The 12770-nt window shown below is 41.3% G+C and overlaps 2 protein-coding genes across 4 annotated transcripts in view; both read right to left on the reverse strand.

The window, feature by feature from the left end:
• DRC1 (dynein regulatory complex subunit 1) overlaps positions 1–2717 on the reverse strand; it is a 52027-nt gene extending 49310 nt beyond the window's left edge. The window contains exons 1-2 of the mRNA XM_015566372.1: positions 2459–2717; positions 318–405 (exon numbers count right to left, since the gene is read on the reverse strand). Coding sequence (XP_015421858.1) covers positions 318–405; positions 2459–2613 — 243 coding nt within the window. The 5' untranslated portion in view covers positions 2614–2717. The remainder of the gene's footprint in view (positions 1–317; positions 406–2458) is intronic.
• A 3519-nt stretch (positions 2718–6236) lies between these two features.
• The window catches only part of EPT1 (ethanolaminephosphotransferase 1), a 36803-nt gene continuing 30269 nt past the window's right edge, over positions 6237–12770 (reverse strand). For all 3 annotated transcript variants that reach the window (XM_006767491.2, XM_015566374.1, XM_015566373.1), the window contains one exon: positions 6237–10705. In XM_006767491.2, coding sequence (XP_006767554.2) covers positions 10640–10705 — 66 coding nt within the window. In that variant the 3' untranslated portion in view covers positions 6237–10639. The remainder of the gene's footprint in view (positions 10706–12770) is intronic.

Genomic DNA, 12770 nt, shown 5'->3' on the forward strand with positions numbered 1-12770 from the left:
AACCGGTTTGGCTCAGTGGATAGACTTGCCCCAGGGTCACTGAAGGGTCCCAGGTTCAATTCCAGTCAAGGGCTTGTACCTCAGGCTGGGCTCTGGTCAGGGCACATGCAGGAGGCAACCAATCCATGTCTCTCTCTCACACTGATGTTTCTATCTGTCTTTCCCTCTCTCTTCCACTCTCTCTGAAAATCAGTGGAAAAATATCCTCGGGTGAGGATTAAAAAATAAGTAAATAAAATAACTACAGAAACCATGACATCACACCCGGCCATCTAGCCTCACAGGGCTGAAGAACCCATTCACTGCCCAGTCCATACCAGTCTGCTTTCTTCTTTCTGTTTATAGCTCTTGCTTTGATCTTCCTCACTCTCCTTCTTCCCATCTAAATATTCTCCAAGCGCTTCCCTGTGATGGAAAAGAACCAAGAAACTGAAGTTATTTCTAGTACTTAAGTTCTATATGCAAAGGTTCCATGGGAATTCACACGACATACAAAAAAACTTTCCATATGGTTAATAATTTAGATATTAAAAAACATAATCCTAAAACACCATAAGTAAATTTATATAAAGGGGAGAGAATAAGGCCAAAGTTCGAAAAAAAGGCTGAAAGATTTTACTTCCTAAAATGTTTTAATTTTATCCTTGAAAGTCAAAGGATAAACTGGTAAAAGATATTTGAAAAAGCTTTGCTCTCTATAAAATAGGAAAGCCTCCTTCAAATCAATATTTTAAAAAAAAGACAATATACCAAATAGAAAAATTGGCAAAGAATGTGAACAGGCAATTAATTCACAAAAGAAATACAAATGGCCAATAGACATTAAAAAAGATGTTCCACTTCACATATAAGCAGAGAAATGAAATTGAAAACCCTGTGAGGTATCATTACTCTCCTATCAGACTAGAAAGGTTTTAAAAGGTTGACAATAATACCTGCTCATACTCACAGGGCAATGTTAGTACTCCTGATCTCTGTGAAAATATAGTCTGAATAAGCCAGAACTATCCATATCCCACAGAACATTACAGTGATTTGTCACACCAGGGTTGGCAAACTAGGGCCTATGGAACAAATCTGACCCTCCTGTTTTTGTATGGCTCACAAGTGAAGAATAATTTTTACATGTTTAAGAGTGTTGGGGTTGTTTTTAAGATGAGGGTGAATAGGCAGACCACAGTGAAACCATTCTGTATGGTACTGTAATGGTGGATACTTGTCTTTATATAGTTGTCAAAATCCACAGAACACCAAGAGTGAATCACAACGTAAAGTATGGACTTTGGCTGACAATGACATGTCCATTAAGGTTCATCAGTTGTAACGAAGGTACCACTCTGGCGGGGGATGTGATCGTGGGAGAGGTGATGCATGTGTGGGGGCAGAAGGTATGTGAGAATGCTCTATACTTTCCAGTTGATTTTTCTGTAAACCTAAAACTGCTCTAAAAGAAACGAAGCTTATTAATCTAGGGGGGAAATCAAATATAATGGAAATTTTGGGACACAAACATTGTATGAGATTCACATTTCAGTGCCCAGTAACTGAAGTTTTGTTGGAACGCAGCCACATGACTTTGGGCCGCTTGTGTCCAACAGGCAGCAGACAAGAAGGGAAGTCATCATCTTAGGGGGGCAGCTGACCCTGACCAGCAGGACAAAGTATGATGCTGTTACACGGGGAGGGTAACAGCAATTCAGGGACTGCAGGTGCCTCTTCTTCTACCCTCTCTAACAGTCCACTGTGTCTGTGAGGGGATCGGTGTGGCAACCTGGCCTGAAGGTATAAGGCTATCAGTCTCAGGTGCTTCAGGAATGAGCGTGGGTCACACAGACAGGTAAGGCGCTGAGGCCAGCAGAAGGGGTGGCTGAGGTCCACTGGGTTGATACTTGGGGAAGCAGACAGGCTGTGAGGGGAGACAGACCTCCGAGGGCAGGTCCTGGATCGCCCGCATTTCAGTGTATTGCCCACAGTGCCGGCTGCACCCGGCTCCCAGTGAAAGCGTTGCAAGGATTGCTATTTCTGTTTTTAACTGTACTAGTGTGTTCAATGTTTTCATATCCCATACTTTGCTTCAACTTTCTGGAATGAACGTTTTCTATCAAGAAACAAGGCCCTCTGCCCTGGCCGAGGGGGTTAAAACTCAGTTGGTGAAAGCATGCTCAGATATGCCAAGGTTGCCGGTTTGACCCCTGATCAAGACACAAACAAAAATCCATCAATGAATGCATGAATAGTTGGAACAAGAGATGATGTTCTCCCTCCCTTTCTCTCTCTAATATAAATAAATTTTTTTTAAAAAAATTTAAAGGCCCTCTCACCCTTGGGGCACCCCGGCCCCTCACTGCAGAGGGCTCCTGCCCTGGCAGCACCCCACTCCTAGCACCCCTTCCTCTCCCCCTCATTGCCCCTGTAACACCCGAGGCGCTTTGCCAAGGCCAGCCCAGCCCCTGCTCACCGTCTCCGGGCTTCCAGGCGCGCCGCGATGCGGAGGCGCCGGGCCTGGATCCGCTCCTGCGGGTTATCGGAATTGATCGAGGGTCCGAGAACCTGAGTGGCTAAGTGTTCCTCCTCCTTATCCTCCAGGATCCCCAGGGGGACCGGCGGATTCATGGCGGGTGCCTCCCCCAGGCAGCTCGGCGGGGACCAACGCTGGACCGCTGCCGGTTGCTAACAACAAGTCGTTGCCAAGGTAAAGCCGTCTTCTGACCAGCCGCTGGAGATGGCGTGCGCAGCTCAGGCCCCGCCCACCGCCATTCAGCCCCGGCGTCCCAGCTTTGGGCCTTTTATTCCTCTCTACAAAGGACCAGTCATATTAGCAGATTGGGAGACTGAAGAGCTGGACCAAGTTGTGGCTCATGCTTACTGACCCTCATGACTCATTCATCATTCATTCACCATCAAATGGCTATTCCTCAAAATCATATTCATCAAATATTACTGAGCACCTGATGGGCATGGTCCTTTCCTCGTAGAAGCTACCTTATGGTAGGTCCACTCTGAGCTTATTGCCTCACTGGAAAGTTTGAACTGATGTATATTGCGTCCATTTATTCATTTTTGAGCTCCTACGTTGTGCATGGGCCCCTCCGCTTCTCCTCTAGAATGTGAGACCCCATCCTATCAATAAAGTTTTATCCAACAAGGGATTACTGTCTTCTGTAGCTGTTTTCAGTAGGGCTAAAACCGGGGGCAATCCCACCAGCGCCACCTTACAGAAAGAGAAAAGGGGGAGCAGGGGGAAACGGTACCAGGGGGTACAGAACAGACTTAAACTCTCAAGGAAGCACCGTCCCCTGAAAAAGGACTATTTCCTGGCTGGTTTTTGTTTCAATGTCAACCAAATAGCGTTCTTTTTGGGAATTAAAACGCTTTTTAAAAACTTTAACATTTGACAGGGACTCGATCCACTGGCCTGTGGGAAACTCCGCAAGGGGCCTGTAGTGAGAAAAGGCAGGTCCTAGTCCTAGACCCGCCCTGTACCCTCGGATAAGTCACAACTACTTGAGGGTCATTTTCTCACCTGTCACACGGTACTGACTACTCAACTCAGAGGCAATTATGACAAGGCCAACGCAGACAAGCTCTTCTGATGTACAAGTGGCTATAATGAACTCAGGGGCCCATATGGGTATGACTTTACACAGACTCAATAGTTCGAGTCCTTTGGGCATGGCATCCCCATGCCTGGGTAAGTTTTGGGTGATAAAGATAAGGCAGGCTTCCTCCGCTATGCCACAGGCTGGCCATCTACCTCAGTTTATAATCTTTTTGCAGAGAAAGAATGCTATGCTGATTACATTTTAACATACTAAGTCAAATCCCACTCTTAATTCTATATCCATAAGGTACACCAAGACCCCTTATTTGGGGTTTAGGGGTTCATCAAACATTTACGTAATTTTTTGGTTTATTCCTATCTCCTCTTAATGTTTTGCTATAAAACAGTGAGTGATGACTAACACAAGTGGCCAGACATTCATTTCCTCCCCACCGCTCCCTCCCATTTTGCACCCACCAGGGAAAAAAACAAAGACGACAGTCTGAAAACGAAAAGGATTTAAAAATTATTTACTCTTTACTTTTATTACAATAAATATTTATCAATAATGGAATTTAACAATTTTAAATTAAAACCTACTGCATTACTTTTGGGTTTCACAGCAGCAGAAATAAACATAAATCCAGCTGAAAGGACAAGGCTTCCGGAATCCAGTGGCAAGAAACAGTCAGGTCTTGATTATCTGGGGTAGCGATGGGAAACAGCAACACCGATGATGCAAATATATCGGTGAAACACACGGCTGTACATCAAAGACTTATCTAAGATTTTACAACATTCTTCTGCAAGAGCTAGGTTTCTCCCCATCAGGCCCAGGAGCGCTAAGCCCCAGAGCTGCCTGCCTGCCAGGAAGGGGCCCCATCACCTTCAGACCCAGAAGCCTCAACCCTGGTGGAAGCAGCCGTCTTTCTCAAAAGCGGTCTTCCTGGCTCACACGATCCCCGGTGAAAGGGAAGTGGAAAGTGACCTATTTCAAGGGGCTTTTCCTGGGGCTGAGATAAGCTAGACGTAGGAAAGCCTGTGGCTCCAGATGCGGGTGGGAGAGGCTTCACCGAGCGAGGGGCTTCATGCAGATTAAGTCAGCAGGCAGGAAGTGCACGGAGGGCTCACCACCGCGCTGATAATCAAGAGTAGACTGCATGTTCACACGAATAGATCATACATATATATGCACAGAGAATACATGTGTACATATTAACTATGTATATATACACACACATCGCACATAACCAGACAAAATAAATGCTACATGATTTACTATAAACACAGCAAGTCCTAGATAGACCGATTATGAGTATGTTCAATTAAACTACTTGGAAGGGAAAATAAAATTTTGTGCTCCTCTTCTTCTTCGATAACATATTCGACTTGTAGCAACTATGTTCCAGCTGCTTGAGTGGTATTGTCTCTAGGTCCCTGAGAAGGGATGGAACCGTCTTTTTGTTTCAGAATCTACAGAAAGCAAACTGCAACAGTAATTGATTCGGCCATGGTTCCTGCCACCCATTCCTAATCACAGGGCATGAAACCATACTCAGAAAAGCATCCAATTCTGCAATTGGTTACAGATTTAATCTATTATATTAGAAGGGAGGGGAGGGGAGGGGGGGGGAGGGGAGAAAATGGCAGTGGGAAGTTTCTGCCTCTACACCTTGGCGATTATCCACTGACTTCTCCTTTACCAGAGGAAATGCTACCTGTTTTTTTAAAAGTTGAAATTTAGAGTTTAATATTAAATTCTGCTTTCTTGGCACATTTCAGAATGAGTAAGTAACCCATGTAGCTGGCTCTTTGTCTCCTGTATGGCTGCTCTAATGGGGCAAGTTATCAAAACAAAATAACCCACCAAAAAGAGTTAATATTGTGAGGCAATCTTAAATAGTAGTTATTCAATTCAAAGTCTGATATGGAATGATACCAGTATTATAAACAGATTTATAATGCAGCATGCAGAGATCTTGTAAAATTAAAACAGGCTCCTGGTTAATAACAGCAAGTACTAACTAAACATGTTCCTGGTCAGGAACTTCTCAGATAATAAAAACTGCTTGTCAAGAATACCAGAATCTAGAATTCATGGAGAATTATGTAGAATTTAATTTTTAAAAAGTTAATCCTAATTTTAATTGCTACCCATATTAACTGCTCAAGAGAAGACAGTAGGTAGCCAAAGAGCTTTAGGCACCCAGAGCATTCAGCCACTCCTGTGCCTACAAACCTGTCTCTAATTTCAATGTTGCCTTAGGTACCCTATGGCCATGATCCAACTCACTCACATGCTTTAAAAACAGCACACTCAGATGCAGCCTGGCTTTCCAGAATGATTCTGTGAAGACCAAGGCAATGAGAATGGTCTGTGGGACCAGACACTCCCGTTGTGCCACATGGACTTCCCTAAGGAGACGAGCCCGATTAAAATATTCTAAAACCAACCCGTGTACCACTTTCCCATCCTGGGGACCTGGCCCTTCTGACCAAATGCAACCCAACCCCCTTGCTCAGGCCGCCTGTGAGAGGGCGACAAGTGACAAACTGCCTTTGCTATCCTAAGTGTGAGCTACTTACGGTCTGTCTGTATAAAGAGCAGGTCCCCGCTTAAAAACAAACAAAAATCAGCCAGATGACTATCTTTTCCATATTTGTTTACTAAAAAGCAAAGCACATTACTAGCATGCAGGTTAAAAAGGTGACATTTATTTTGCACTTAGAAACACTGGAAATGAATGAGCCAATAAACCCAATTCCCACGGCTCCGTGCAAGGAAAAGGTAAACACATCGCCACTTTCTCTGGAAAAGTTAAACCACCATGATTTACCAAGACCCTAACAGTAGCTGCCTGCCAACATGTCAGTCATCTGAACCACTGTCCAAGATGAAAAGTAAAATATACAAATCACATTTCATAATTAATTAAGGAAAATCGGAATCTACTTCAGCTTCCTAAAATGTAGAGCTTCACACCTTCGAGTTTCACAGTGATTAATTTAACACCATTTTATTGTTAAAACTGTCACTTTAAATATACATGTCAAAGTGCTTCAAATGCAGCATACTAGTTAAAATTCCTGGAAGGCTCTGGTACTGGCAGCTAACATAACAAGGTTGTTCACCCACAGGGTGTTCAAGAAAGGGCATGCTGCCTCACAAAGAAATCTCACAGGACAAAGAAGATGCTAGTCTGGCTTCAACATTTCCTATCAACAAGAGTGCTCAAGCGAGTCCAGAACTGAGGTCAAGGTAAAGGCCGCTCCGAACAGAGGAATCAACACCACCAAAAATTTCTGTTCCTGCTTTTGGCTTATTTGGGAACCCAACGTCACCGTTCTAGCCCATCGGGTTTATTTGTTCCCTCTGGCACGTTCCCAGTCCTTGACTGATGGACAAGATTTCTAAAGGCAAATCAAGGAGGTCTGAATGTGGCAAGATCTGGGGCAACACAGCAAGTGGGCATCTCTGTCCTAGGCAGTGGCTAGTTGAAATGAAACCCAGGTGAAGGCTGGAGAGGAAGAGTTACAAATAGACCTCTCGTTAAAATGTAAGGGGGAAAGTGGCCTTTGATCAAACACCTCCAGTTGATCTTTTCATTCTCCATCGGTCACAGAATCCAAGGCTGCTTTGGACAGCAAGGTACACTCCCAATCCTTTAGGACTGACTACAACATACGCTAATTCTTTGTAAATTAAACAATTAGGAAACTTTCAAATTCACATTTGAATCTAAAATTAGTGGAGGGATGATGAGCTATCTTGTGACAATTTTAAAATGTGCGTTACACTTATACCATTGGGCACCATGGGCATTAGGCATTAAGGTGATCCCTACTATCCCTTCAAGTAGGTCTGACGCATGTTTTTTTCCTTTGCATATTCCCCCAATGCCCAGGTTCCAGACCATGGTCAATGGTCTTTTGGTATCTAATTTGGAATTTGGGCAACTCTAGAGATACATTCCTCTCCTAATAGCGCTATATTAAAATAAGTGACATGTTGGTAGTAGTACATAACAAATCTAGACCATCATCAGCATTTCTTTTAAAATCGGAATTAAAAGTAGTTTTAAATTAGAATTAAATTAGAATTAACCATGATATTATTAAATATCAAGGAAGATCATTTAGTTTTCTACTTGGAAGTTACTCTATTACCCTTAAGACTAAAACCCATAAACTGTATTCATTACATGTTATTGGAGAAATGACGATTTAAAATGTAACAAATTTAAATTGTGAAGATCATGTTATTAAAGTTCACAAAAGGCAGCATTAACATTCTGTATCCAGGTATTTTCTAATTTTTCTATCTTGTGCCCCTCCCCCCCCCCCTCAAATACAGGGGAATTCTTTTCTGACAAGCAAGAAAGGGCATTTTTCATACCGTAACCTGAAAAGAAGCTTCTCTTACAGGTCTAGGTAACTTTGGTCAGTAGAAACACAAAGTACACCTCTGGCCTGGCTAAGGCACTCTATTCTGAAAAGTACTGAAAGCATGTAGGGGTGACCAACCATCCCACTGCTCCCCCAAAAGGCAGCTCAGTGTATGCTGGGAGAAAGGCTGAGGTGTGAACTCACCCCAAATATCATGCATAAGCCTGAAATATCTTTTATACTTTGGAAATGTCGTGATAATTGGCATGACATAAATGCACAGAGCTACTTGTAACTAAGTCCTGCTTCAGGCACCCCATCACTACCTAACACATGGGGACTTTCAAGATGCACTTGAAGATGGCCGACTACACCAAGGACACGAGTCAGCAGTACACTCCAGAAACACAGTTCACGATGTTCTGAGACCGTTCATCACAGTTTCACATTCACCTTGCTGACAGTCACCTTTCTTTCATCTAAGGATGTCAAAAAAAATGACGATGGCACCATTCTTTACCACCACAGGGAAATAAGTCATAAAGTATAGGCACAAAACAATTTCCAAACGAACTTGATGCAACAGAAAGAGAGCAGAAACACACTTTGAGGTAATAGCCCCCAAATGACAGGACATGACCTTATGCCAGAAGTAAGAGGTATTTTCTCACTATACTAGAAGGTGAAGAAAGCCTGTGGTCCAAATGTATCATTTTATAAATATTTATCAGTTCCTTTCTGAGCTAGGACAGATGAACCTCGTTCTTGTGTACAAGGTCAACAAAACAGTGAAATGATTAGCTCAGAAACCTTGAAGCAAAGCTCTGTTCCCGGCCCAAGAGAACACTTTCTCCAGTTCAATTTTACAGATGACACAGAACAAGGTCTACTGAAAAGAGCATTCCCCTCACTTAACTAATTCATTCTCTGACCTCTATGATGACAACTTATCAACAAACATGGAATCACTACCCACATTTTCCAGCATCAATTTCTCACCTATTTTCGGTGTTCATTTCTGTTTCAGAGAAAGTCACTGAATATACCTCAACCTTTACAAACATTTTTAAAAATGAGTACAGAACCATGAGATCAGCTCTTTGACTCTTCATGTCTAATGACCTAGATGACAATTAGAATTTGCAAATTTAGGAACTGAAATATCAATTACATAGTTATTTTTACAAAGCAGCAGACAGACATTCAACCAAGAAATACACTATATAATTAAATTTTAAAATGGTCACATTCCTAGATAAATAATGGTTATGAACTTAATTACATATCAACACAGTGGTGCCTATTTTATCCAAGTGCAATCCATCCAAAAAAAGGGTTTAAGATACACTCTTCATTCAAGCACAAACTTCATTCAGTGAAAAATAAAAGAAAATCAGGGAGTAAATTTCACCACCACCAAAGTAAATGGAGACAAAGTAAAAAAAAAAAGAAGAAGAAGAAGAAGAAAATATCTACATTCACGGAAAGGTGTGATCTAGCGAACAACCACATTAAAGTCAAAGAGATTTTGATGCTTGTCCGTAAACCTCAAAAATTGTTCCAGGAATTATTAAAGAGAATACATACTCAGTAAGGCATATATTAAAAAAATTTCTTCAAGTGGGAAGGTGGGCAAGCTGGAGAAGAGAGGGTTTCTCTCTTCTTCTTTATCCTGAATAAAATAAAAAATATAGCACTCGCTCCTCCACAGGCAGAGAGGAAGGAAGGAAGGACAAACTGAATTACAAAACTAACTTTGTAGTAGGTTCACAGCAGTCATTTCATAGTGAGGCTCGTGAGAACCCTGACTCCAAAGTCCATTTCTCCAAGAAGGAAGTTCACCTGTGCTCCTTGCAAGTCACCACCATCAGACTCACACTGGCACATGCATTCACTTAATCAGTTCTCAGGCACCAAATCTCAGCAACTATAGCTGAGGTGGGAAATGCCACACTGAAACAATGAACCATGCCCATGGGTGAGCTACAGTTACAATCCACTCTCTACTGAGTCTCAATAGAATGTTTTCCTTTAAAAGGAAACTAAACCATTTACCACGCTCTGCTCCCTAACAAAGAGAGCCAGAGTATTAGAGAATCTAAACATATATCCTAGCTCTCTTAGCACAGGAGGACAAAGGCATTTCCATGGGAAAGAGAAACCAGTATATTGGCAAACCGTCATATTGTTCTGTAATCATTTGGCATCTCTTGCTGAAGGTGACTTGCTCTTCTCTCTTCCTGATGTTGGATGTGGACTACTGATAGCTTCCAGAGCCAACGGCCTCTTACTAAGTACCAAATATGAAAACATATTGTGGTTTTCTGAACATCATCAGTGTTTTAAACCAATTTGGGGGTGTTTTAAATAATAAAAATAAAGCATTTTTAACTCTGTATGAACCAAAAACATTATGGACTCATGAGGTTAAAATCACTAAAAAACATTTGCTGGTCTAATGTACATTAGGCTTCACCAAAACATCACATGGTTTAATAAAAAATAAAATAAGATGGGAGTTAGTAGGTTCAAAATTCCACATTTCAGATTATATATATCATTCTTGCTGTACAAGTACCACACACAGAGTTCCCATGTCTGTTAAGCAGATCAGTTTAGTCCAATGGTGATAGATGAAATATTTACAAGCATCGTATTTACAGTACTTCTTTCTGTAGATTACAGGCCAATGTTCTTTTCTTCCATTCCTAGTCAATCTGAGTTGGGTTTCCTCAATGAGAACGGGTAAATCTGAAAATGGCTGCTCAGTTGCTTTACCTATATAAAACCAGAAAAGGAGGCAGTGACCGATATGGACCTAATTTTTTCTTTTTTTTTCGGCCCTGCGCACGAGCGGCGCCCACCCTCCCCACCGCCCCCGCCCCTAATTATTTTTTTTAAAGCACACAGAATTCACCCTCTGAAGACAACAATTTACTGACACAGCAAAAATCATCAGACATAATGAAGTTTTTTCTGGGTTAGTATAGCTATGAACCTTGAGGGCTAAATAAGAGTACTAGATCTATCCTGGGAGAGTTAGGACTTAAACCTGGGTCTCCATAGTTCTAGTCTTTCCAGAGCCCTCCAGACCATACAGATTCACATCAAATCTACTGAAGAATTATAGGGTTAGTTGATTTAAACCAGCTAATAGGTCAAATATTTATATAGAGAGAGACTCAATATTCAGCTTTTTATAACATTTCTAGGTAATCATTCCTAATCCTGATGAAAGAGTTTAAAACTAGATCTGTACACATTTTGGGAGGTTTAGGACATATTAGTTAGGGCTGTGGTCGGCAAACTCATTAGTCAACAGAGCCAAATATCAACAGTACAACGATTGAAATTTCTTTTGAGAGCCAAATTTTTTAAATTTAAACTAAATAGGTAGGTACATTGTTAGTAACTTAATTAGGGTACGCCTAAGCTGGCCTTTGCTAAAAACGTCCTCAATCTGATTGAGGTACGTTCACTGAGGTCGACCCCTTCCAACTCTCCCATCCACACTCGTCTTGTATACTTGTTTCATCTACCTCCTTTCCGAAAACCGACTTCTGCGCATGGACCACGAAGTTTCAATCGCACTGTACGTGCACGCATACTTTGTGGAAGAGCCACACTCAAGGGGACAAATAGCCGCATGTGGCTCGAAAGCCGCGGTTTGCCGACCACTGAGTTAGGGTATCACTAATAGGTTTGCAAGATCTTGGTTATGTGCCAGTTAGTAAATATCATTTGTTTGATAGTTCTTACTTCTTTTCTTATTTGTATTACCTATATTTCAATAGTTTGGGTGAATGTTTTGTATGACTTAGAGCAAGTTTCACTTTCTGGTCAGAAGTTGCAGAAGTGGTAAGAGAACACAAAGACCAACAAAGAAAAGACACTCCTGTAATTTCTTTCAATTAGCTTGTATCTATTTTCCAGATTTTTAACAAAGGAAATTTAAATAAAAATGTGTTTTGGTTTGGTTTGGTGCATGTATGATTTTCTGAAGATATGCTTCTGAAGGGGTATAATAAATTAAAACAATTACAAAAGATATTGGCAGCCTGGTCAGTGTGGCTCAGTGGCTGAGAATCGACCTCTAACCTGGAGGTCATGGTTCAATTCCCAGTCAGGACACATGCCTAGGGTTGCAGGCTCGATCCCCAGTGGGGGACGTACAGGAGGCAGCCAATCAATGATTCTCTCTCATCATTGATGTTTCTCTCTCTCTCCCTCTCCCTTCCTCTCTGAAATCAATCAAAAAAAAAAATATATATATATATATAAATAAAAACATTGGCAACTGTGTTCCCCATCATGCAGGTGCCTGATGAAATACCAGGATAAAGGCCTACAAGTGCTGCTATATAACATAATGTTAAATTTGCACAAATAAAAACATAGACAATTATGTCTTCATATTATAATTTGTAGAGTTATCCTGATTTTTTTCCATAACAATTTCATCAATTTTGTCCCAACAAACATGGGCTACTTTGGGGAGAAACATAAGGGAAAAAAGCCTAAGTTTAATAACATGCAAAGTATAAAGTTGTTATCAAGCATGACAGGTGCACCCCCTTGATAACTATGAACAACAATATATTATTGTTTTCTCAAATTGATTCACAGCAGGGTTCCTTTCCAAACAAGCATACTAAATAGAAGAGTTTTAAGAGACATAAAAGTGTGACTAGCCTTCTACATAACCCCACTCCTATGAAAGTATCCTCAGAAAATAAAGCCAATGAAAGAAAAAATATTACTCCAGATTGTTCACGCCAACGTTATTTATAATAGTGAAAATTTGGAAACAACCTAAATGATTAAAATAACTGAATCATAATTA

This window comes from Myotis davidii, unplaced genomic scaffold (assembly GCF_000327345.1).
Source record: "Myotis davidii unplaced genomic scaffold, ASM32734v1 scaffold238, whole genome shotgun sequence".
Classification (NCBI taxonomy): domain Eukaryota; kingdom Metazoa; phylum Chordata; class Mammalia; order Chiroptera; family Vespertilionidae; genus Myotis; species Myotis davidii.